This window comes from Falco rusticolus, chromosome W (assembly GCF_015220075.1).
Source record: "Falco rusticolus isolate bFalRus1 chromosome W, bFalRus1.pri, whole genome shotgun sequence".
In the NCBI taxonomy this organism is placed as follows: Eukaryota; Metazoa; Chordata; class Aves; order Falconiformes; family Falconidae; genus Falco; species Falco rusticolus.
This window is the reverse complement of record NC_051209.1, coordinates 440,389-467,911: the sequence shown is the minus strand read 5'-3', so window position 1 is coordinate 467,911 and position 27,523 is coordinate 440,389. Positions and strand designations below refer to the sequence as shown.

The following is a 27,523-nucleotide window of genomic DNA, read 5'->3' as shown; positions in this document are numbered from 1 at the left end:
TCCCTAGGGGTGGATGCAGAATGAGTGGAGAGCTTACGGGTAACGATTAAGGGGCAGGCCATCATGGGGGACACTGTTGTGGGTGTTTGCTACAGGCCACCTGATCAGGAAGAGGAAGTTGATGATACTTTCTACAGGCAACTGGAGGTAGCATCACAGTCACAGGCCCTGGTTTTCATGGGGGCCTTCATCCACCCTGATATCTGCTGGAAAGGCAACACAGCTAGGTGCACACAGTCCAGGAGGTTCCTGCAGAGTGCTGATGATAACTTTTTGATGGAGGTGGTGGAGGACCCAATGAGGCAAAGTGTGCTCCTGGACCTTGTAGTCACAAACAAAGAAGGGCTGGTTGGGGATGTGAAGGTTGGGGGCAGCCTTGGCTGCAGTGACCATGAGATGGTGGAGTTCAGGATCCTGCATGGATGAAGCAGGGCAACAAGTAGGATTGCAGCCCTGGACTTCAGGAGAGCTAACTTTGGCCTCTTCAAGGACCTACTTGGAGGAAGCCCATGGGTTAGGGCCGTAGAAAGTGGCAGGGCTCCAAGAGAGCTGGCTAATCAAGCGTTGCTTCTGAACTCAAGATAGGTGCATCCCCATGAGTAAGAAATCAAGCAAAGGGGGCAGGAGGCCTGCATAGATGAGGAAGGAGCTTCTGGCAAACCTCAAACAGAAGAAGGAAGTTTACAGGATGTGGAAAAAGGGACAGGCCACTTGGGAGGAATATAGGGACATGGTCAGAACATGCAGGGAGGCAATGAGGAAGGCTAAGGTCTGTTTAAAATTCAATCTGGTGAGGGAGATCAAGGACAAGAAGAAGGGCTTCTTCAAGTATGTCAGCAGGAAAAGGAAGACTAGGGAAAATGTGGGCCTGCTGCTGAATGAGGTGGGTGCCCTGGTGATGAAGGACACAGAGGAGGCGGAGTTACTGAATGCCGCCTTTGCTTCAGTCTTCACTGTCAAGGCTGGCCCTCCAGTTTCCCAGACCCTGGAAACAAGAAAGGAAGCCTGGACAAAGGAAGACTTTCCCTTGGTTGAGGAGGATCATGTAAAGAGATTTAAGCAAACTTGACACCTATGCTCACATTTTTCTTTTCAGTCATACCTTTGTTACTGAAATCTCGGAATGAAGAACTTATCGACACCAATGTGATGCAGATAAGCAGACACTTCTTTATTGACGGCCGGGTGCGTGAGTCCTCTCACGATCAACGCACACTGAGCTTCAAAATCATACACCATATATAGAACTTATTCATACATATTCATTAAGTATTCATGCATAAACATAGTATTTCCCAAAAATCATTAACATACTCTCCTCCCATATCCGATTTTGCGCAGTAAAGCTTAGAAAGGTCTAGAAATGGGTCTAGGGTGCGATTTGGGTAGGTGGTATATGAGTCGGTGGTCGCGATCTCCCCCTGCCGGAATTACCTTTTACTAAAGTTCACGGTTTCTTGGCAGGTAACTACGAGTTGTTCCAGTCGACTCTCCCCAGTTCCCATTAATTCTATATTTTGACATCTCAATACACTTTCTACATACAAAAGACTAGTCAAATACAAAGAAATCTGTAACTGACTATTATCTAAAATCTCAAATTTATTACCTAAATTCTAAACATTCCTATTCAATGATTCTAGCCCATTCTTCTGGCCTTGGTACAGGGCTGTACAGAGGATTTCATAGCAGCTTCTGCTGTGCAACTACAAGTTTCATTAAAATATATTTCTTATTCCTCTCTATTTCTATTAAAATCATTTTATAAAATCAAATAAAGTCAATTAATTCTAACTTATTAGCAATTCTGTAACACCTTCATTTCTCCAAAACTGTGTCTCTCTGCCACTTCTTCTTTGTAACCCAAACATACATACTTTGTCCTGCACACTTGCAGTGTTGTCCAAATTCTCCTGTCAGCCAGCTTTAACTTTGTCCTTTCTCCTTGCTTTTAATTCTCTTTAATTTGCATCTTAATTTATCAGCGCTTTCCTGCTTTCCCAAAGCCTGTGCTGTTTTCAGTTCTTCCGCAGAAGTACAACAGCTAGAATTTCATTGTTGCTTCTTGCTTGTTCCATATCATTTGGTCTGTCTCCCCTTCTCCCTGCCCCAAATGAATTTCTCTGCCACTACAATTTCTTATTCCTGTCAAAGATCCTTCACAATGTTCTCTACTTGATCAAATTCATCTATTAACAGTATTTCAGATATTATTCTTAACCATCTGTTTCTGTTGTCACAAAACCTTTGCAACTAGCCTATGCTGACAGAGGCTAGGACGCAAAGTATAGAATTTCAAGAGTAATTCTTTATTCATGCTCACGAGGTTGTTACCGAAATCTCGGAATGAAGAACTTATCGACACCAATGTGATGTAGATAAGCAGACACTTCTTTATTAACGGCCGGGTGTGTGAGTGAGTCCTCTCACGATCAACGCACACTGAGCTTCAAAATCATGCACCATATATAGAACTTATTCATACATATTCATTAAGTATTCATGCATAAACATAGTATTTCCCAAAAATCATTAACATACTCTCCTCCCATATCCAATTTTGCGCAGTAAAGCTTAGAAAGGTCCAGAAATGGGTCTGGGGTACGATTTGGGTAGGTGGTATATGAGTCTGTGGTCCCGATCTCCCCCTGCCGGAATTACCTTTCACTTAAGGTAACTGTTTCTTGACCGTCAACTATGGGTTGCTTCACTCGACTTTCCCCAGTTCACATTAATTCTCATTTTGACATATTAGTACATTTTCCTAGGTTACATATAAACAATCATCTCAAATCTTAAGTCTGTTATCTAAGTTCTAAACATTCCTACTAGGTGATTCTGGCCAATTCCTCCGGCCTTGGTACGGGGCTGTACAGAGGATTCTTATAGCAGCTTTTACTATATAAGTTTCATTAAAATATATTTCTTATCCTTCTATATTTCTATTACATAATTGATTTTATAAAATCAAATAATCAATCAAATAAAGTCAATCAATCTTAACTTATTAGCAAATCTATAACAAGGTGTCCCGTTCAAATTGACGCACATGAAATGCAATTTTACACGTTTCTTATACATTTCAAGCGTTCGGATGCAACATGATTTGACCAGTCATTACTGAACACAGGCATACTACTGTTTTGCAAAGTAACCATAATTTTATGGCATCATCATCCATCTGCTTCTTTATTGATATAGATGTCCCTGGAGTCAGTCTTGCTACAGTCTATGATGCCAGATAATTGGAGGGTTTCACAGAGGTGATAGAGGATCTAGAATACTAGTGTTATCTTGATAGTCTGGAGGTATCCTTTATTCTTCAGGGTGGGGGCTGTCATTGCAATGAGCTGGGGTCCTTTAGTCATGCTTACTTTAACCATGACTATGCAGTATACAATGTAAACTATATATCCTAAGAAAGTTCATACTATAAAGACTAATTGGTACAATAGTTAGGAAATGAGACTTTTCGATACTGTAATACTTTGTTTCAGGGTTTTTCTTCTTTGCTATGCACAGGCCATTTTACTTTAACCTTTAGGGAAATATTTTTCTTCCAATTCCTCTGTATCTGCTTCTGTTTCACTTGTGAGGACACTTGTCAAACTTAATATTTTTAGATCTTTTTAATGCTATTTTAATCAATATGTTTTTAATTTTTTGCATTATTTAAATAGTTACTGAAAGCAAGAGGGAGAAGACAATAGTATCTCTCCTTGTTTTATGTAGAATTTTGTTCTTTGTCAAAAATAATTTCAGTATAATATAAAGAATATTACTAAAGTCTGGAACAAGCAAAAGAAATTCATAGCAATAATTATGTTTTTTCTACGATCTCTACTTATTTTGTTGCTTTTAAAACTAAAATGGCACTATTTGAATGATTGGAAGGATTAATTGAGTCTGGTGGTTTTCAAACTGAATCATATTAATACCTTAATTAATTGTAGACTATGGTAGGTTTTCTGAATGCTATGTGAAAATTGCTTGGTAGGGATTACATATAACAAAATGGAAAAATTACCCCTTTTTTTGAACCCTTACATATGTGTTGTCTTGCTCTTTTGGGGGCACTAATAAGTTTCAGATTACTTCTTCCTAGATCATTATGGTAACAAAAAATAGATTCATAGTAACTTTACTGATTCTACATCAACATCTTAAACTTGCAGACACAATCTGTGTTATTAAGCCCCTGCTGCTTCCTGACAAGAAACAAATGGGCTGGTTTTAGAGGAAACAAAATTAAACTTGCTTTCATGATTTCTTTTTTTATTAAAAGCCTCAGTATTTTAGTTTTGTGTGCGGTTTGGTTTTTAGACTGAATCTGGCTATGGATCAGAGTCAAGTTTACGACGCCATGGTTCCATGGTGTCTCTTGTTTCTGGAGCAAGTGGATACTCTGCAACTTCCACCTCTTCATTCAAGGTTAGTGGATAACATTTTCTTAGTATTGGTGTGTAAATAATACACGTAACTGGAAAGGAAATAAGCTATGTGAAGACTTATTCACACAATTATAGGAAAAAATAACCAAATATTTGGTTTATTATGTGTTAGTAATTCAACATGTGATGATGAACAGATCGTACAGGAAGCTTTTTCATGTCTCTGCAGTTGCCCTTCTTAAACTATGGTGTCATTTTTGAGTGGCGAGAAAATAAAATGTGGGAGGATTTCTTAACCTTTCCTAGCGTACTTCTGAGAATGTCAGGGTTTCTAAATGAAAGGAAATGGTGATTCTGTGACATAACAAATTTGATTAATACAGATTGACAAATGATGGCTTTCCTTGTTTCATGTGTATAACTATTTAACATTTGAACTTTGGGCTGTACTTCTGGGAGAACAGAAGAGGAGCAGCACAGGAAAGGGGGGGGGAGTAAAGATTAGAACTAAGATCTTAAACTAGAACTGACTGTTTTCAGGCAAATAGGTATAAAACAGTAGCACGCAAGATTGTTTTTAATAAGCTTTTATTGAATGGTCTAAAGTAGCAGATGCAGTCAAGAGGAAAAATTGAGACAAAATGACTAAGAAATGCTTTTATACATTTTCTTATGTTGTTCTAACACTATTTCATAGCTGCTGATATGTGAAATGTCTTTACTGTACTTGAAGAATTTGGTCTTCATAATTGCAGAAATTCTTTTTTTTTTGTGAGCCTTTTTTCTCTTGTATTTTCAGAAGGGCCATAGCTTATGTGAGAAGCTTGCAGAAATGGAAACCTTTAGAGACATCTTGTGTAGACAAGTTGATACTTTACAGAGATACTTTGATGCCTGTGCAGATGCAGTTTCCAAAGATGAACTCCAGAGGGATAAAGGTAAAACTGTAATTGAAAATTCTTATCTCCATAGAATTTGACTTTTTATGCAGTAATAGCATTTGAATAGTTACTATAGCATTTGATACCATATAAATAAAATACATATCTTAAATTTTCTCTTTAGTAATGGGATCAATCATAGATATTTCTGTATAAACAGTGCTAACTATTTTCACTTCAGAAGCTGGATTCCCATAAAAATCTGCTTAACTTAAATATTAATCTGTAGCTGTCAACTGTATAAAAGAAATGTTCTTTTAAGCATTTGATGTTATAGAACAATAATTGTTTACCCCATAAAATGAATTCAAGTTAGTTTACTGCTGTGTCTCTTACCTTTATTTTGAACAACAACGGAATATTAGTTTTGATAGGAACAATACATTCTTTAAAAAAGGCAAAGGCTTTGCTATAGTGAATGCTCCTGAGATGTATTGGCTGCAGCTAGAGCACTGAGTGCATACTTGAAGTTCTAGTAAGCTCGGGTGTGGATGTCTACATATCTCTGAATTGTTCTTCCCTGAGCACAGCTTGTCGTCTTATTCATGCACTCTCCTGAGGCATTTATATTTATCACTGTGTGTGTTCTGGCAGCCTGAAGCTTTTGGTAGTAAGAAAACAGTAAATAAGTACCATTCTACTTCTTTGAGAACTTCCTAGTGTAAAAGAGTAGTTAGTTGCTCAATTGTGGCTCCCTGCTTATCCAGTTGTAACACTGAGATAATAATGTTCTTACCATTGAATCAAGTGCTAAATTTTGACACTGAGCAAATATTAGTCTCTTGACGGTTTCTGATGGTAATGTTGATAGTGGTCTTGGGTCCAAAAAAAAAAAAAAAGCAGGGGAGTCTTCATGACTGTTTTTATAGGAAAAAATGTTAAATGCTGCTTAGCCATGAAGATAGATGCTCTTAATTCTTTCTTGCACACTAAAGAACTGGGAAAGCTTTCTCACTCCCATAACTCTCCCCCCTCTTCCCCACCCCCAGTGGTAGAAGATGATGAAGATGATTTCCCTACAATGCGTTCTGATGGGGATTTTTTACATAACAGTAACAGCAGTAAGGAAAAATGTAAGTGTGTCAACTTTTTCTCTGAAAATTCATGAGTGGTATGATAAGCCTAATAACAAGACGGGTGTTTATGCTCTTTTCTAAGCAGAAAATTAAAAGAATAGTTATTTGAATGTATGTGACAGGAAGTTCCTATTTGCGTGAAGATCATCATGAAAAGCAGCTAAGGAATGATAATTGAGTTATTCTTAATTCATGCAAATATTAATGCAAGCCTGTCAAACTGGAATTTCCTATTCTGTGTCCAAAGTAATTTCCACTACAAAACTCTGTTAAAACAGCTGCATCATTTGAACATTGGGAACTGAGATTTGTAACAAGGAATTGCAGTTTTTCTTGCAACTATTGTCTGCTTTAGCAGCGTGGCAGAGCACAATGCTTTTCCAGTTAGGTGTGCTCCATTATGTTTTTTCTATGTTCTATGGCTACATAATGGTTAAGACAACATTGTTACTGATTCTCACTCATAATTTTATCACTTTTTAACTGTATTTTTCAGTGTTATGAAGAACAGAATTCCTATTTTTATTCTTATTTTAAATTATCTGGTTGTAGTCATTGTACTCACTGCATCCATGCAGTAAATGTGAAGAACTCACGCAAGTCTTGCTGTTTTAGAAATCTGATGCTTCTGTCCTGCCAGAAGTTGTGTATGCATTTAAAAACCTATTTGCATTCTTATTATGCTTTCTCTTGTTTCCTGACTGAAATTATTTTAGTATTTACATTCTCTAGTTGTTGACAATTCAGTATTTTTTACTTCTGTTCCGAAAACTTTGAAGAAGTACAGTTTCAAAACTGATGGAATCTTCAAAAGAAGTACTTATCAAAAAGCATTTTTAAGAATGTAGACACTTTCTTCAAGAACCTGGAAAATATATATACAAAATAAGCCTTTTCTGTCTTTTTAACTGGCTCTAATTCCCCATGTATTGCAGATTTCCTTGTTGTATTTAAGTGCTATTTCTAGATTATTGCCAGAACTGTTACAAGGAAAGGAAATAAAGGAGCTTTCAGTATACTTCCAGAGAATTAACGATATGAGTAGATGTTTTTTCAATGTAAAGTGCTTGCTCTGTTAAAGATTAATTGTAGTGCTGATTTCAGAGGTTAAGTAGTGTATAACTGAAGTTTTGAATAAAACTTTCTTGCTTCTTATCAGTAAAGATAAGAAAGCTTGCAACACTCACCTGTAAGCAAGTCCACAGTTCCACTAACCGTATTTTATATATAAGTCTACGTTTTTGAGGAATGAAGTCAGAAAAAGCTTCAGAAAACTGAAAAAGTCGTCTTTAAAAAAAAATTTAACTGAGAATTTAATTTCACTGCATGATTCATTTTGAAAAAGATGTCTTTCTCAACCTTAATTTTTGTAGAATGATGTAGGAGTTTCAGCTTAATTTCCCTTTAGAACATTTCTTCATATCTATGTTCTTTTGGTGTATCCACTATATATATGCATTTGTTATGTGGAATGTCATTAGGAAAATCTGTATCTTTAGTACATCTAGTCATTTTAGAACATTTAAAAGCAAAGTGACTTCATCTTTTTTTCATCGCGTGTTTAATAGGAATTTGAAGTGATATCCATATTCCTCTTCTAAACGGTTCTGTTATCAAGTCTTTAGGAACTTATGTGCTAAGAAATTGCTATATATTATGGGTACCTGTATATGAAATCACTATAGCTCACTACAGAAAATAATTTCTGCAACCCTTTGCTTTCTGCAAAACTGATAATTCCAGTTCTTATTAATCCTGATTCCATTAAATTTACTTTCTATTAATTATTTCTATTAAAAACCTTTATCCTCATTTTGTTTTTTCTATGCCTCTTTTATTTCTAAGGACTAAATCCATTAGAGATTTAGTAGCAGAGTGCTGCAAAACTTGATTAGAAATGTGCCCTAAAGTGGAATCATAAGTGAATGCAGTGGAAGTAGGTTTCTCAGGTTGAGACACCCATGCCTGTGTATTGAGCAGAAAACTACTCGGGCTAACTGATAATGAAAGATTTATTTTAAACTTTACTTTCTTCTGAGGCTTTGCCTCAGAGCAGCTGTTAAGATTCTTTGCTTTCTCAAGTTTCAGGTTCCCTTCTTGAAGTCTATCCAGTCCTGGAAAAACTGGAACAGTCTTTTTAACTGTAGCTGAGAAGTGGTTGCATCTATTCTAAACATGGGGCTTTTGTGTAGTCACTGCTCCAGGAAGTGGGAAGCACAGATTCAACCTCTTATTTAGTCTACTATGATTTGAGTTTGAGCCTACTGTTCAAACCACTAGTACACCAATCTAGTGGTCAAATCACTACATTTAAGACTGAATAAGGGGCCATACTCACATTGTCTTTAGAAATGTGTTCCCTTCTGCACCTTCCCTGGGTAAGAGGAGAAAGTTAGCATGACTAGAGATATGTATACTACAAGACATTTTAGATAGGTTTTTTTTCTGTGTTCTCTAGGATCTTTGAGTGAAGAGTTAAAAAGAGCACTATGAAGGTATTTAAATTTATTGCTCACTTTCCAATTAGAAAATCTGGTAACTGAAAGAATGATCATTTGTATAAAGCATCAAGGGAGAGCCTGGCTGATGCATATTTACTCATTGGGATCATATATTCTAAGAATGTAGAATCTTGATCAGGAAGCATTCCCATATGTCTGCTCAGGAAAATGAGTGTATTTGCGTTTAAATTATGTAAGAATAAGAACAGCAGGTGAAACTTACTTAAGGAAATCTCTTTGAAGACAGAAGGTGGTTTTGTACTTGGAACTACAAAGATGGAAATGGTACAGAGGCTGAAAGAGAACTTTGATATAAAACACAGTGAGATTTGTGGTGAATTTTTATGCTTTGAATGGAGAAAGAATATTCACCAACATACTGCTGAAATAATGAGGTGGTTCTTAGAGGAAAACTAAGCATATTGATACTAGTGCTATTCACAGAAGATCAACAACAGTAGGTATCAATAAATGGGTCATGCACCCAACTATTTTTCTTTCATTTAGAATTAGTTTAGTGACATAAGATGGTAGGGTGGCATAAAATGGAAAAGATAAAGGAACTTTGTTTTTCTACTTACTGTCTTTTAAAACTAATCTTCCATTTCACTGGAAAACAGATTTGATCAAACAGGTGATGTTTGGGACATATGGGAAAGAATTACAAACAGCATCTTGGGAACAAGAAGGGAAAATTGATTTATCCTAACAGACATTTGTAGGAGAGAGGGGCTGAAGAGCTATTGAAGAAGGCTAAAGCATGGTATGAAAAATCCATTATAAGAAAGACAAGAGAAAACAATTCACAAATAAAGCAAAATGCTTAAAAGACAGGATAATTAAAAAGGTACCACTTGGAAGTTGTTAAAATTGAAGTTAAAGTAGAAAAATCATACTGCTGCTTCTTTTGATTTGCTACATACAGTTTGATCATCAGGCTAGAAGAGCAGTTGCAATGATAAGAACACCTTCCTATTAACCTTTAACTTGAACCTACAGATCTTCTGATGCAAGATTTCATTTTGAAACACTCAATCTCGTAGCTGACATGAAAAAAGGTGTAAAAAAGGAATAGGAAAGATGTTCGGGCTCTCCAAATAGGGAAAAAAAAACCTCCTGAGAAATACTTCTAATGTGCTGAACTTCAGCTGTTGCCGAGATGGGGCTTGAGGCTGTATTCTGACATGTTCTGGGAAGACAAATGTCTCCTATAATTAGGAGTGAATCAAAATACTCCCATCCACAGTAAGGAATGTCTTGAGTGATCTCTTCAAAGAAATAGGCCTTGCGCCTTTCTGAAACAAGTTTAGTCCAGAATTAAAATGGACACTGAATTTGAAACTGCAAGCTCTGTATCATCATCTACATGATGACTGAAACAGTATGGAAGTATTAATGAGTTGTAGCTGAGACTTAAAGACATCCAGGAACAAAAGCTGGCTTCTTTTTCAGGAAATGAGGCTATGTTGCTGCACCTCCCTTACAATCTACCATAGATTTCTGAAATGATTTTATACTGTTGCAGTCAGTGGTAATTTCTTCAGTGTCTCTAGCATGTTGTGTACTTAAGAGAAAAGTCACATTTATAAGCAGCATAGCTGTGCTCGTAAACCTGCATGTGAACGTGGTCTACACCAGCAGGACATTTTATTAGTATAAACTGTGGGTTTTTCATTAGTGAAGTGTGTTATTGGTGAAGCTATTGTTTAATTTTCATTATTCAGTGAATCCACTGCATTGCCTCCTTGCCAGATTATACTACTTGCAGTCAGCCTCTTCTGTGTTCCCTCTGCAGCTGTTAGGGGGACGGAGACCTCATTATTGCTTCTGAAACAGATTGATCTTTCTTTCGCTCCCATCATCTTTACCAGGGGACCTCAAACTACGGCCCACAGGCCAGATACGGCCCCCAGGGTCCTCAATCCGGCCCCCGGTATTTACAGACCACCACCACCACCCCCCCCGCCGGGGGTTGGGGGGGAAACCAAGCAGCCGCAGCCGCAGATGACTGCCTGCCACTTCATCCGCACCAGCCCCCTGGTTAAAAAGTTTGAGGACCCCTGATCTTTACCTTTTAGGGAGTATTCTTGATTAACATGAAACAAAAAAATAATCTGTTCTACCATAGTATGTATGCTTATTGAGGTATTGGAAGTAGTGTATGGTGTGTAAACATCTACTTGAAAACATTTGATGCCTCCTGAAAGGAGGGCATATAAAACCTCTGGAGACTTAAACCATTGCTTACGACCATGTGATGCTTGCTTTCTGTTCCTTAGCGTAGATACTGTGCTCTACCATTAGAGAATAGCAATTGCATTTCTCTTCCCTACAAGAACCGAGCTGCTTGAAAGCTGTGCTTTACCCTTTGAGACAGATATTGGATAAACTTACACAAATATTTATTTGTACTCTTTAAACCATAACAGTGGCACATTGACAAACTGACAGACCAGGAAAAGAAATCAATATCCAACAGGGTGATAAGTTATTAGCTTGCCCCGTGGCATAGCAGGAGTTACTTTAACTTGCTGGGCTCAGTCAGCTTCAACATGGGTGTTACTTCTGCTTTCTAATATTTTCTGACATTAATGTGTAATGTTTGTTATTCTGTCAACCTACATACGAGTTTGATATAGGATAGGTACTTTTTTTGTCACACATTAAGTGACTTGTTTAAATAGCCTTAGCAACAGATGGCCTGGTTGACAGCATGAAGTAGTTGTTGGAACTGCAAAACCCCACAGCACTTGGATAATTCAACACATTTGATACTTTGATATCATACCCTTTTATGTTGAGGTTTTAAAATCTATAGTTACCTGCTTAAAGCAACCTTGAAACATTACCTTTTGGGTCTGATTGCATTTTGAAATTGTTTCTTTCTTAGCGCTGTATTGGCTATGTTTTAAGGTTGCTCTGTGTTAATTGGGCCCCACTTCAAGCTGTCAAACTGCTATTGTTACAAAGTATTCCTACTCCCTCCATCCACATGATTTGCAGAGTAATACAGCATTACAAGCAGACTTGAAATACATTATAGCAAGATGAAGCTGAAGGGATGCATTCTTCCTTTTGAATCTCTTTCCTTATCCTGTGGGTAGCTGAAAACTATTAGCACTTCTGATTTTTATTTTTAAATTAACTTTCTAGCCAGTCTATTTTCTTCAAACAGTTGTAATTTAAAGCATGTGTGAGTTAAAGGCAGCTATCAGTGAATGATTCATGTTTGGTTTTAGTGTTTCCACATGTGACACCCAAAGGAATTAACGGCATAGACTTTAAAGGAGAAGCTATAACTTTCAAGGCAACTACTGCTGGAATCCTTGCTACACTCTCTCATTGTATTGAACTCATGGTAAAACGTGAAGAAAGCTGGCAAAAAAGACTAGATAAGGTAAGATCACTTTCTTTTTACTTCTGTTGAAAAAAATTTGTTTCTTTAGCTTGAAATTGTTTCCTGGTTTTGGGACCTGAGCAAGCAGCTGCATGGTGCTTGGTTACTGGCTGGGGTTAAACAATGACAAACTGAAATTTCATATTAGCTATTTTTAACTTATTTATTCCAGGTATTCCTTTTATTTGTATGTACAGCATTTATTAATTTTAGATGCTTTCATTATTTATTACTCCTACAAAATATTAAAACCTTATCTTGACTGTCGGTGATACAGTAACATTATTCATTATATTCTTTCTTTTCCCAGCCCTTGTTCAGATAGTATTCCTATATTTTTTATATCTATAAAGAACCTGATAGTATTCTACAGTAATAAGTGTATTGCTTGCAGCCCTCTAAAAGAGACCTAATTATCCATGATTGCAAAATGATGTGCAAATCTTTGAAATGTTTTGTGATAACAGATGGTGATAGTACTGAGGAGCACAATCAGTTCTAACTTGAAAGGTCTAAGGTACAATTTCACTTACCTTTAGGAGATTGAAGAGATTAATTTAAGTCATGTTTTATACCAATTGGTTAATTGTTTTAGGGGTGTGTGTGGTATTCTAATATCTGTTACTCTTCTTATGGCAGTGATAGTTCATGGTAAGCCTACTCAACCGCTGTAGCAACTTGAAAGGAGCGATGTCTTCTCTCTTTAGATGAGATGTGCTAGAAGCATGGATAGGTTGTACTTTAGGCTTTGATTTCTAGAATCCTGCCATCACTGGCTGGTGTCCTGTACAGTCCATTAGCTGTTGTCTCATTTTTAATTTAACGTGTTTTCATATCGAAGAGGGTCCCCTGTGGAGAGTCAGCCAAGTCACGACAATCACACCAATATGGCTACATGCCGTGCTCACTTTATTAAACAAACAGGTCATATTTATAACTTTAACTGACCGCTCACACGACTTTACACACAGGTGATTAGATAAAAGTCTCTGGCCACGTGGGTGTCCCTGTGAGCATGCTGCAGGTGCCTGATCAGAGTGTGCCACTGAGAGTGTGTTGATTCCGTGGTTCCCAGGGCTTGCTCTGCACCTGGCTTCTTGTTTGTGCATAGCTTGTTTTCTTTCTCACAGTGCTTGTTCCCAGGACAATTTAAAACTGCTCTGCAGCTTCAACTAACAGGCCTGGGTTGTCCAACCTGGACAATGGTAACATATGTCCTCGGTCCTTTAAAAATCCCTCTACACCATATGGTGTATATTACACTTCAAGTCCTACTCCATATGTGTTAGTGATACATAATTCAAAGTATTAAGTCAGACAAAATACATCCATGTTTGAATTATTGTCCCTGTCTCCTAGCTATTAATTGTCCATATGTCAAAGTCCTGGCCCTATTCAACTGTATTGTGAATTCTGTCAACACTTAATTTACTGTTGCTTCATCTAGGTAGCTGGAGGAATTATAGCAGACCTAAGACTTGATGGTTGTTCATAGGATCATAGAGTAATTCAGATTGGAAGAGACCTCAAGAGGTCTCTAGTCCAACCTCTTGCTTAAAGGAAATACAGTTTGAGATCAGACTGGGTTGCTCAGGGCTTTATCAAGTCTGGTTTCAAGTCTCCAAGGCTGGAGCCTTTCTGGGCAGCCTTTTTTGCTGCTCAACTGTTGTTATAGTGAAAAAGGTTTTCATTATATCTAGTTGGAGTAGCTCTTATTCCAGTATCTGCCTATTGTTTTTCATCTTCCTGCTACAGACTGCTGTGAAGAGCCTGGCTCAGTTTCTTGATGACCTTCTTGGAGGTATTGGAAGTGTACTATTAAGTGCCCCCACAAAAGCCTTCTCTTTTCTGGGCTGAGCAGACATAGCTCATTCTTGCTGACCAGACTTTGCTTAGCCTTAGAACATGGACTAAGTGTATTTTTTCTTGTCAGTAGGTCAGCATGTTATTACAGAATAATACATTAATATAGAATTTGAATTGATTTTGGTTTGTTATTTGTCATGCTTTTCTTCTGTGGGCTAACTTTTAAGCACTTGTTTTTAGCTGCAAGCGGTTAACAAATCCAAACCTAAATTTCACTGAGTCTCATGTGACTGATACCTCATACAGCATGAGTAAATACATTTTGAACGAGGTTACAAGCTTATTTGGACTTGTTTTCCCAGAAACTAAAATAACAGTAGCTTCTAAAAACGTGGAGACTAAGTTCCTGTGCTTTGGTAGACCTGTAACTTTGTCAAACTTGTCGGTTAAATTTTCTGGGGTTTATAGCACACTCATAGTGAAGTACTGTAATTCTAATATAAAATAACCATTTTTACTTGGATTCTTCTAATTGCTAGCCTTTCAGAAGAGGAGATTTTGATTGAATTAAATAATATAAATTGTGGTGTGTTAGCCTTGGCTAACAGCCAAATGCCCACCCAGCTGCTCACTTACCACCCCATCCAGTGGGGGGTGGGGGAATAAGATGAGGAAGCTCATGGGTCAAGAGAAAGACAGGGAGGTTGCTTACCAGTTCTTGTCATGGCAGAACAGTCTTGACCTGGGGAAAATCAATTTGTTGCTGATTAAAATAGGTACAGTTAGTGGGAAATAAAGACAAACACTAAAAATCTTTCTTCCCCCATTTCCCAGTCTCAGCTTTGCTCTTTCACTGCAGGCCCCTCTATCCCCTGCTTGCTATTCCCAAGCAGTGCAATGGAGGGTTGGAGGTCAGTCCAAAACACTTACTCTGCCACTCCTTCCCCCTCACACTTTTCTCCTGGAAAGGACCTGCGCTGGAGCAGGGTTGTAGTCCTCTGTGAAAAACCTGATGTAGTGGGGGCCCTCTGTGGAACATGGTTCCTTCAGGAAATATCCCTCCGCAGGAGTGGTCTGGAAACTAGGACCATGCGTGGCAATCAGTTAGCTGAGGGGAATGTGCTCGAGCTTGTCTAGACAACAATTAACATGATGAGGCAGGTTTACAGAGCACAGGGGAGTGGGAGAGGGATGGCGCCAAGGAAAGGTAACACCTTGCTGTTAATTGCTGGTAGTTAACCACCAATCAGGGATTGCCTAGGATGCAAGGCTTAGCTTCAAGAACCAATTAGTTTAAAACGCGCAGCTTCTGAAAGTGTATAAAAACTCGTGCTTCTGTACAATAAATTGACATTTGCTTGCATCAAGCTGCGTCCCGTCTCTTCATTCGCCGCAAATTGGTGACCCCGACGTGATGCGTTTAAGGATCTGACGTGAAGGGCTCTCGAATGGCCTATCTGAGCGACACGCAGCGAATCCCACAGAACTTTGAATGATCTGCTGAAAGGAAGCAGGAGCCGGCCTGAAATCCCTCCGGAGTTGAGAGGTGAGCTGTGGGAAATCCGTAACGGGGAATCGGGCTTCGTTCCCAGAAAGAGACGTATATGGACTCATGAAGGGTCTTCTAGTCAGATCAGGGAGTCCGTGCCTCAGTCTCCTCAAATGGTGACCCCTATGGTGGTGTTCCGAAGCCTTGGAAGAATAAGGGCGGAAAAAAGACAGCTCGTGGAAGAGGGCTGCGTTCCGGAGGAGACGGCTTGGCTGAACGATCGTCTTGCTGTCTGGACCAGGCGGACAACCTAAACCCCGAGGATAACACCTGTATGCATCGAGACAGGTGAGCAGCCAAGAAACCTTAGAGACTTTGAAAGAATGAAAGTGTGTACAGACAGCAGCCAATTGTATGATGCTGCAGCAGAGGGGAACTCTGTGTCGGGAATGCATTTAGCACCTTGGTGGCAAATTCTGACTCCTCTTTGCCAAGTGTGGACTAATTCTGCTAACGGTGCTAAACCAGAGGAAGCTGTAAATTCCACCGACAGCGCGACTCTTCTCAAGACACCGTCAGCGATGGCGATTCTGTCCACACCTCCTCTGCCCCCAAAGCTTCTGTCACTGACTGCAGCGACCCTCGCAACCCAGGAGCAAGCACGGGAACAGGACAACTCGGACAATGATTCCATTGACACTGTTAAACCTTTTGATCCAGGTCCTATAGATCTGGAAAAGGAGCTAGACCTTTTCCCCATCCCCTCGTCTCTCCTGATGCATTGATTGTATTTTTGGGGAGGGTGAAAGGGGGTCTGAGGGATTGGTGGCAGGAATGCAAGTGGGAAACACTTAAGTGATGGGTTTTGGGAGTCGCTAGGGCATGTTCAGTATTTTGTCAGACAAATCAACCTGCAGAGTGGCAGCCTGTGCAATACGAGGCTGTTAAAGAGTTAAGCAAAGCAGCGCGGGAAGGGAGGATTGATAATACATTTGCTATGTCCCTTCTTGAAGGGATGGAAGAGTCTTATACACTCGCCCAGCATGATTGGAAGTTATTGCTTCGCATGGTACTAACTGATACAGTATATGATGTGGTTATCTGATTTTTGTGAGCTATGTGTAGTGGCCTTGACTGAAAACCTTAATCGGGGAATTGCTGTTAACTATGAGCAGTTAGCTGGAGCAATTAACTGTGCCGATTCTGTGACTCAGGCAAGGTATCCCAGGGACAGCTGTTTGCAAATGAATGAGATGGCTATTAAGGCAGTCAGGATGCGAGAGTCTTGCCACAGTCTTGCAGAGTCCTAGAGAGTCACTAACTTTAATACTAACTTGATTGATTGGCTTCAGAATATTTTGCAACAAGTCGAACATCAGGAAGCTCAAGGGTTGCTTTTAAAACAACTAGCTGTGATAATGTCAATGAAAATCGTAAACGGGCAACTTTCACAATCGCAACCCCAACATGTGTCAAATGATTGTAATGCAGAACTCACAGCAGACTGTAATTCTCAGGCTGAGTTCTGGAATGCAGCACAACACATTTTTGCTTCTCTAATCTCTTCTGTAAGAATAGTACACGCTCTTAATTTGCTTAGTAAATTAGGCTGCTAGCTTGCTAAACAAAGTAATACTACAAATACTCTTCTTTTTTTTCTGGCTTATTAACAGATGTTGATTCTGTCCATCATATGTTGCTACAGAACTGAGTTGCTATTGATTTTTATTATTAGCACAGGGACACAAGTGTGAAGACTTTGACAGGATGTGTTACGTGAATCTGAGTGACCACTGTGAATTAATTTACAAAAGTATACAAAACTTAAAAGCCTTAAAACAAAGATCTGCAGCAGAGCCAGGGGCGGGATGCCTTTGGTCTCTTCTCACGGCTGGGAAACTTTGGGCCATGACTCAAAAGTATTACAGGATTTATTATAATTATCTTTAACCACCTTATTGATGTTTGCCTTATGTCTCCCATGCCTTTTTTTTCCTGTATTCAATGTTTAGTTGATTGTAACATAAAGCAGGTCATGGTCACCCAGCTACACACAACCTTTGCCTCCTCGCAATTAACAAGCAAAAGAGAGGATAGAGAATGTCTGAAGAGAGATATAGGAGAGGGAACTGGAGAATATTTGACCTAACAAGAGATGAGAGAACAGCTGGGTATCGTGAAGGAGACTAGGAAAAATAAACATGGTTATGATATGGAGAAATAATGTGAAATGGGGATAATGGACATGGATTGTGATTGTATGTGTCTGCTTAAGGAATGTGGGTATGGTGACTAGTCATGGGTGCGGTGACAACTACAGTTTTGAGGAGATGCCTGCCCTTCTTCCTCTAACAAAGGGGCTATTTAAAAGAGAATAAGAAAAGATGAGAGACATTCAAATGCTATCTAGAGGGAGGGAGTGCTAAGTCTCCTTGCTGGAAAAGATTGGGTGGTCACAATCACCTGAAGAAGATCGGGTGGTCACAAGGACATGAATCACCTGAAGAAGATCCGATGGTCACAAGAACATGGATCACCTACAAACCTGCAAGACCACCACATTCCAGGCAAAGGACTGATAAGCTAATTAACATACGAAGCGGGGTTTAGGTAACGAATATGTATAGGCGTTAATTGAATATTCATTTGTTCATTGTATAAATGTGAGATGGTTCGTCACTTCGGGTATGCACGCTTGTGGAGGAGCGATCCCCCGTGCATCTGCGCGCAATAAACATACCTGCGCAATAAACATACCTACTTTATAACTTTCGAGTTATAGAGTCTAATTCCGCACGTCACTAGTACCAGGTTTGGCATGTTCTGCAGGGCCCTTGCAAACATGACAGCAACCAAGGCAATAGCAAACAAACAATACTGCCAATTGAGTGAATGAATGCTAAAAAGGCTGAAATTCTCAGATTTTGATAACATGTTGCTGCAATGGGGCGCCTAAAATCCATTCAGCACATACCATCAAAATCCTCACAGCCATGCCCTTGAACCAACAACAAAAAGCAGAGGCAATTTTGACTCACATTCTTAACTGCCTACCAAACAAGGTGATTTAACTCTTTAATGGTTTCCCTGCTGTTACCCTGGATAAGAGAAGAACCACTGCAATACGTTCCCATCATAGCCTCCTACTACATTAGCATCTACAGAAAGACAATTATCGACAAAGTGTAAAGAATATCATCTTCTTTTGGATTAACATTATACATGGGTGGAAGGGCACACCAAACAAGAACTGGTTCAGTCAAAAAGTTCGAAACATCGCATGCCTTCTCTGAACATACCTCTGGGGTCATTCCCTTCATTCCCTCTCTTTTTTATGCAAAGAGAAACACTTTTACCATAACAGAGAAGCCCCTATTTACATCTCTGAGCCCAGACACAAACCGCAGCTGTATGCGCCACCAGGCTCAGGGCAGAAATCGTTCATGTAGTTACATAGCTATATATCTCTACAAGCATGCAGACACCTATTTATCACTAGATAACTGATATGGAGAAATAATGTGAAATGTGGATAATGGACATGGATTGTGATTGTATGTGTCTGCTTAAGGAATGTGGGTATGGTGACAACTACAGTTTTGAGGAGACGCCTGCTCCTCTTCCTCTAACAAAGGGGAGACGCCTGCCCTTCTTCCTCTAACAAAGGGGCTATTTAAAAGAGAATAAGAAAAGATGAGAGACATTCAAATGCTATCTAGAGGGAGGGAGTGCTAAGTCTCCTTGCTGGAAAAGGTTGGGTGGTCACAATCACCTGAAGAAGATCGGGTGGTCACAAGGACATGAATCACCTGAAGAAGATCGGATGGTCACAAGAACATGAATCACCTACAAACCTGCAAGACCACCACATTCCAGGCAAAGGACTGATAAGCTAATTAACATACGAAGCGGGGTTTAGGTAACGAATATGTATAGGCGTTAATTGAATATTCATTTGTTCATTATATAAATGTGAGCTGGTTCGTCACTTCGGGTATGCACGCTTGTGGAGGAGCGATCCCCCGTGCATCTGCGCGCAATAAACATACCTACTTTATAACTTTCGAGTTTTGAACATATAACAAGACAACACATAGAACAAACAAGACACAGAGCGCTATTTCAGTTGTTACATTCTAGGAATTCCCCAAATCTTAAGACAACCTAAAGGAAGTTTTTAGCTTCCTCTTTTTCCTACGCAAAAGTTTCCCTTTTACTTTTGCCGTGAGGTCCCTCTTGTTCCTGTGAGATTCCGCCTTATTCCGTCCCGCCCCCCGCTTTCCGTCACGAGGCCTCCGGGCTTTTAGGAAGGGCAGTAACCTCGGGTTTGCTCGATCTGCCCTCAAGATCGCTAGCGGCCACCCCTTGGTCAGCAAACCCCCTCCCAAGGTACCTTTCCTCCTGGGGACTACGCTGCGCGCCGGACGTCTCCGTGCGTCTCACCAGCCGCCCCGTCACTAAACATACCGTTTTATCCGCGGATCCAGGGGTTTCTCTTCTGCTCCCGGGTGAACAGCTGAGAAGAGGAGGCTCCTCCGAGGAAATCTCCCGGGGCGCGCCTAGGAGCGTCCGCTCCGCAGCTGGTCCCTCAGCCGAGCAGAAATCCTCCTGGCTGGCTCGCCAAACTGACGTGCGGAATTAGACTCTATAACTCGAAAGTTATAAAGTAGGTATGTTTATTGCGCGCAGATGCACGGGGGATCGCTCCTCCACAAGCGTGCATACCCGAAGTGACGAACCATCTCACATTTATACAATGAACAAATGAATATTCAATTAACGCCTATACATATTCGTTACCTAAACCCCGCTTCGTATGTTAATTAGCTTATCAGTCCGTTTCCTGGAATGTGGTGGTCTTGCAGGTTTGTAGGTGATTCATGTTCTTGTGACCATCGGATCTTCTCCAGCAAGGAGACTTAGCACTCCCTCCCTCTAGATAGCTTTGGAATATCTCTCATCCTTTTCTCATTCTTTTTTAAATAGCCCCTTTGTTAGAGGAAGAAGGGCAGGCGTCTCCTCAAAACTGTAGTCGTCTCCTCAAGGCTGTGTGCCTATGTGACCAGACACCGCACCCATGACCAGTCACCATACCCACATTCCTTGAGCAGACATATACAATCACAGTCGGTGTCCATTGTCCCCATTTCACACTATTTCTCCATATCACTAGCTGTTCAAAAACAAAAAGGGGAAATTGTAAAATTGTACGGAACAAAGACAGTGGGTTATTTTGACATTGATAATGTGTCTTAGTTGGTTTTTTATTTGTTCTATTACTTGTGCCTTGTTTTTGCTCGGTTTCAGGTGTTCTTTTGTGCAACAGGAAGGGGGAGATGCAGGAGCGGGCTGGAAACTAGGACCACGCGTGGCAATCAGTTAGCTGAGGGGAATGTGCTCGAGCTTGTCTAGACAACAATTAACATGATGAGGCAGGTTTACAGAGCACAGGGGAGTGGGAGAGGGATGGCGCCAAGGAAAGGTAACACCTTGCTGTTAATTGCTGGTAGTTAACCACCAATCAGGGATTGCCTAGTATGCAAGGCTTAGCTTCAAGGACCAATCTGTTTAAAACACGCAGCTTCTGAAAGTGTATAAAACCTCGTGCTTCTGTACAATAAATTGACATTTGCTTGCATCAAGCTGCGTCCCGTCTCTTCATTCGCTGCATCCCTCTGCTCCAGCATGGGGTCCTCCATGGGCTGCAGTGTAGATATGTTCTCTACCCTGGAGGTTGTTCTTCTCCTCCTCCCCAGAGGCCATTCCTGCAGCCCCCCACAACCAACACCTTGACACCTACACCCTGCACAAGAATTTAAAGACAGCAGTCTACTGTATTCAGACCTTTGCTAACACTATTTATTCCACTTAAGTTGTAGAGCTTCTTTTGGGTTTTTTACCTTGTTTTAGTGGTTAAACATGGCTCTGTAAAAGTCTCTTATAAGTATGGGCCTGAGCAAAAAAAAACCCCACCAACAACATTGCTCTGTCATCTGATAAATAGGTGTAGGAGAAGAATGATGTTGATCTCTATACTCTTGGTTTTCTTGGATGCTTATGTTACTCTGAAAAGGAAGTAAATATTAGGAGATGATAAAGTTCAGAATATCTTTTCTGAGAGATTAGAGGGGGAAATTGTATGAAATGGGCAGCCATTTGTGTTTGTTCTAGCTGGGAGGGTTTTAAAGCTCTTTTTAATCTGTTCAGTGCCTGTAAAAGACCAGCTAGAAGAACTGAAAGGTTCAGCATCAAGTTTGTCCTTTGTATATCAGCAGATTCACTCTGCAGGCTCTGTGCTGTGCAGGTTTGTCACAAGAAGAACAGGATCTCTGTCAGTGGCTAAAAGCAATGAGTGTTTTACAAGTAGCATAAGTACCATTGTAATCCAACTCGCTCTCCTCCTCTCTCCAGCCTCCTCACTCCACTAGCTTCAGAACCACATTTTACTTGACAACAAAGCACAAACGTGATTAGTGAGAGTCCTACTACTTCACAAAACTATACAGCCTCCATATTGTAGAGGGCCAGTTTAGTCTAAAGATGCAAGAGAGATTTATGTCTGCTGAACCTGAAGCAAATATATGTCCAGATTATAGCTGTCCTAAAATATTTCTAATATTAAAAAGCTCAAGTTCATCAGAACCTGTTGAATCTTTGGACCCAATTCTGTGCAACCTGCTTTAGGAGAACCTGCTTTAGCAGGGGGGTGGACTAGATGATCTCCAAGGTCCCTTCCAACCCTGAGCGTTCTGTGAATCCAGAGCTGACTACAGTTTCACTTGAGATGAGTACAGTGTTATGAAGTCAGTATCTTTCTCTAGAAATCCTGTTTTTTAAATAAATGAAAGTTGTTACATTCTCAAGATTGGAAACTTTATTTTTAAACCTTTGAAAGCAAGAAATCATTATAAAAACATCTTTTAATTTTGAAGGAGACTGCTAAAATAGTGCATTTAGTGATTGTAATTTTGGAATTCTATATTTAATTATCTTTCTGTTACCAAAACAGTCAGATGGCCAGAATAAAATTAATATAAAAGCTTGTAATGTTATCTAAAGGTAATTGTAATTACAGCTTTGCTTTTGAGGTTTTATTCTTAGCTGTTAAGATCTTGAGCGTGACACACTATTTTTCCAGTGCAGTATACTTTTCAGTATGAGCCTCTTGAATGCTTTTTAAAAATAGACTTTTAAAAGAAAATGGATAAACAGGGAAAGGATTTAATCTCTATTATTTGGTGCATTGTTTTATTTGCAACAAAATCCTTGTGATGATGCTTTTCTTGTTGTCTTGACTACAGCAGCGTTTTTCTGTTGTTGTTTCCTTTGGTCTTAATAATTGGTATTAATGTGCAAACTTAACTTCCAAATCTTAAATTTTACTTTTAAGATTAACATGTTTGGGTAGTTTATTTTGTTCACCTTTCACAATTGTGAAACTTAAGTGTCTCATTAAATTTTACAGAGTTTTAATACACTAGTAATTTTTCTGCTATGCAATCAAACAATTTCCCAATTTCTGCCTTATTTAATGTTTTTGCTAAGAGAAGCTGGCAGGTTTGGAGAGTTGTCTTTTGACACATGTGAATTATCACTAATTTGCATATTGAAGTACAGAAAACATGGGGATAGGGGGAGGTGGTGTTGGGTGTTGTTTTTGTTTTTCATTCCAAGTGTTCTGGTAAAACTTCTATGCTTTCTCTCAATGACTTACACTCAAGCCATGCTTTATGCATCTTCAGGATTCTTCAGTTACTTTCAAATTAGGTAAACTTGCAAAATTTTGTGAAACATAAGTTATTAGTAGTTATTGCCTGTTTGTGATAGTTTCAGGAAGGAAAAACCTACATTCACAGATAAAGGCAATACTGTCTTCATCCAAGTGCTGCTTTTTTCCTAAGAAATTTCCTGTGGAAAACTATAATACTTTGTTTTGCATCAAAACTGTTGCTTTATTTTTCAAAAGTTTCTTTAGAAATTAGGAATTATGTGTTCCAGAGTGAACATTGCCGCCAAATTCCCAGTTGGTAAACTCAGCCTTTCAGTGTTGTTAAGGGTTTTCCACTGAATTATTAAAGTTCAAATTGGATTGCTGAATAATTATACTCATATATGCAAGTAGTAGTGTAGTGTCCTCTTGCCAAAAGGGAACAGAGAAACATCTTATGTAATAAAGCTGAATTCTGCAAGAATTTCAGAACTCTTTATAGCTTTTTGTATGGGAATATCTTGGCAGTATGTAGAATTTGCAAAGGAAATACTAGGCTTAATCTGATTCCAGCATTACGACTACTTTATTTAAAATATACTATAACATAGACATCATTAGTGGCTCTAGTACAGTCCTGCATCTATTATGGGAGAATGATGTTGAGATATGCTTGTCTCTGCATGGAGTTCACAAAATGATTCATGTGGTTCCTATGTCAGCTAATCATAGATACAAGCTTACATGCTGTGATTCACTAGTATCTCACCCCATTCAACAAGTTAGCTTTCTACTAGTTTTACTTTTCACCCTTTGTTATCACTGCCCAAGCATCTGTGTCAAGGAGTTTATATAAACTGTCACATACCAAGTCTGACCCTCAACAAACCATGAATAGCTATGCTTAAATTAGATAACAGATTTTGCTTGCTGATCTAGTTTCTTCCATGTGACTTAAAGAAGGGTATGCTCAAGGTAGCTAGCTCCCCAGGCTTTGTATCATATATGCATGTATATGGACACATATAATGCATGCATTGAAATAAAATCAGAAAATCAGCAGCTTTGCAGTTGTTATTTGGGGGGGAAAAACCCTGTACTGGTCATTCCTTTTATTGCTGTGATGGCTATTATCAGCCAATTCATTCTTGATCATACATGATCATTTAATTTTACAGGAGGTAGAGAAAAGGAGAAGAATTGAAGAAGCATACAAAAATGCTGTGACAGAACTGAAAAAAAAATCCCACTTTGGAGGGCCAGACTATGAGGTACAAATTCTGCTTTTGAAATTTTTGAAAATGCTAAGGCTTCTAAAGATAAGTTTTTCTCAAAGGAGTGTGTGTGTAAATCAAGGTCTTTGGCTGTGTAAGCGTGTTCATGCCACTTCTCTTTTTCTACCTTGGAAATTGAAACTGAATGAAGAATCCAAATCCTTGATTTTTTGAGAAATCTGTCTTCACCTCAGGTTTCTTTTGCTTTTGTCTAAAGCATTTTACTAACCGATATTTCTGCTAACATTTTTATTATTTTTCTTGTACATTTGATAGTGTTTATGCAAGTTCTGTACCCTTACTTTTTAATGACTTGGCTGTATAGATATGTAATGCAAATATGACCCCCCTGACTGCAGAGACAGTCCTAGAATCTGAAGTTTAACTTGAATTGAGTTTTACCTTGTCACTGCCACATGAAATGTGTTTGATAATTGATTTTTAGGTTCTGCTTCATCTGTTAAATTGCATGTTTTAGCAGCTTTCTCCTCAGTTTAGTCAGATTTTAAGGCTCTTAAATTGCTTTCTGAAGAATAATGTAAGCTAATGCATCTATAATGCAGTTTGCATACTTTTTAAGAACTTCACCCTTTCATTTATGTTGATTGAGCAGTGTCCTGGTTTCAGCTGGGATAGAGTTAATTTTCTTCTTAGTAGCTGGTGCAGTGCTGTGTTTTGGATTTGGTGTGAGAACAATGCTGATAGGCCATCCATGTGTTTGGTTGTTGCTGGGTGATGTTTATACTAAGTCAAGGACCTTTCAATTTCTAGGGCCTTGCCAGTGAGAAGGCTGGAGGGGCACAAGAAATTGGGAGGGGACACAGCCAGGTCAGCTGACCTGAACTAGCCAAAGGGATATTCCATACCATAGAACATTATGCTGAGTATATAAAGCTGGGGGAAAAATGAGAAGGGGGGGCGACACACATCAGCCCTCTAACTGGCAAGGCCTAAAAACCTGAAAAATCCTTGACTTAGTATAAACATTGCCCAGCAACAACTAAAACCATCAGTGTGCTATTGACATTGTTCTCACATCAGAGCCAAAACACAGCACTGTACTAGCTACTAAGAAGAAAATGAACTCCATCCCAGCTGAAAACAGGACAGGGGAGTGAGTGAGTGGCTGTGTGGTGCTTAGTTGCCAGCCAGGGTTAAACCATGATAAGCAGGTTTCTATTTATAAATCATAGCCTGAGAAGTAGTACTACTATGTTGGGATATTTAACAGATACTTGAGCTTAGGTTCTCTGTTGTGCCTGAGGCACTGTAAAAGAAAAAGATGGATAGGAATTTGGACTTGTCTACCTGGTTATGAATCCAACTGCTTCTCCCAGATATCCTTGTTGTAAAGTAGGTTGTTGAAATTTGCTGGACCAGTTTGTTTTACGATAAAATAAAAGCAGTAAACCTAGTTTTCTTAAATTACCATTTTATTTAGTGGACACAAGTTTTTAATAGTTATCTCTACCTGCTGTTTACTGTTAAACTGTTCTTTCCAAGAATTTTCAACAGTGATCCCCAGGATTTTGTCTTGTCTTGTTGTCCTTTGAGCACATATCTGAAATCTACCCTAAGGCACTGGAATACTTGGAAGGAGTCTAACTACACAGTTATGTTAGTATGTTTACTTTACTGACACACTGTAAACATTTAAGATATATGTTAATTAAAACCTAAATCTGATGATAAAGCATATTGACACTGTTACTTAGCCTTCCATTTCCTGTTTTTTTTTTCTTGTTTATAGAACTACCCCTAAATTGTAGTTAAAGGAAATAACTGCCTTTAACAAATAGGGTTTTCATGTGAATTGTAATTAAGAATATTGGTGAAAATATTTGAGGTCTATGGAAGAAATTTCCTTCTGTCGGTTATATGCATATTATATAAATATATATTTCTAATATTAAAATTAAGTGGAGTGCTTGTGTTTCCAAAATTTTGAACTAGTTCTGTTTCTTATGCTCTAGGAGGGTCCTAATAGTCTGATTAATGAAGAAGAATTCTTTGATGCTGTTGAAGCTGCTCTCGATAGACAGGATAAAATGGAAGAACAGGTATTGGCACTTGAAAAATGTGTTAATGGTGGGCACTTCATGGAAGACTTCTGTGACGTAGTCCTGGAGTGCATCTCCTGAAACTCTAGATATTTTATACTAACACTTATAAGCGGAATTCACTACTTAATATTTGTACAGTTAAATATCATTGCTTAACACCAATTTTGAGAAAGTGACTTTACAGCTTGCATAGAAAAGGATAGTATAAGTTTTAAGCTAATTGAATGTCTCCATTTTCTAATTACTAAATAAGTGTATAAAACTTATCTTTATATGGAACTGATGCTCTGTGAAAATAATTATATCAAACACTGCAGCTATTTTTCAAAACCTAATTATTGCTCTGAAGTTTTTTGACTGTAACAGTATGTGAAATAGAAAAGACATCGTTCTGTTGGTGTTTGGTTTTATTAAAAAATTGTGTAGATTCTGGCTATTTCTCAAACTCATTTCTTGAATACACTTCAGTGACAAGGATCAAAAAGGGATAAGATACATGTGATGAAATATATAATATGAGAACATATAGTGGTGTATAAAATGAGGGAATAAGAGTGGTGCCTCCTTTGTCTTAAAAGGTTTTAGGCTTATGAATATAGTTAATACAATGACTTGATTAAGAATTACGAGACTTTCTAATGGACATATAGTACTCAACAGAGTTTATCTATGTTGAGGTCTGTTAGCAGAAAGTAAGTTTTGAGTGACTTTACTACATGGATGCAACATCCTTAATGCTGCCAATCTATTTTGCTTAACCTGGAAATACACCTTGAAGTAGAGATGAATGGGTAATTCAGTCTTCAGGCCCATTCACTTCCTGAGAACTCCAGGATGACAACTTCATGTCTGTCATGGAGAGCATTAGTTGTAGCCA

At 38.9% G+C, this 27,523-nt stretch overlaps 1 protein-coding gene and 1 long non-coding RNA gene across 10 annotated transcripts in view; one reads left to right on the top strand and one right to left on the bottom strand.

The window, feature by feature from the left end:
• LOC119140792 overlaps positions 1-27,523 on the bottom strand; it is a 265,391-nt gene that overhangs the window by 141,735 nt on the left and 96,133 nt on the right. The gene's annotated exons all lie outside the window — the stretch shown is intronic.
• Positions 1-27,523, top strand: part of LOC119140778 (ceramide transfer protein-like) — a 99,204-nt gene that overhangs the window by 34,479 nt on the left and 37,202 nt on the right. For 8 of the 9 annotated variants that reach the window (XM_037372370.1, XM_037372369.1, XM_037372364.1 and 5 more), the window contains 6 exons: positions 4,324-4,431; positions 5,191-5,329; positions 6,322-6,405; positions 12,149-12,306; positions 24,488-24,580; positions 26,557-26,643. In XM_037372370.1, coding sequence (XP_037228267.1) covers positions 4,324-4,431; positions 5,191-5,329; positions 6,322-6,405; positions 12,149-12,306; positions 24,488-24,580; positions 26,557-26,643 — 669 coding nt within the window. The remainder of the gene's footprint in view (positions 1-4,323; positions 4,432-5,190; positions 5,330-6,321; positions 6,406-12,148; positions 12,307-24,487; positions 24,581-26,556; positions 26,644-27,523) is intronic. The other variant, XM_037372366.1, reaches the window with a different exon arrangement.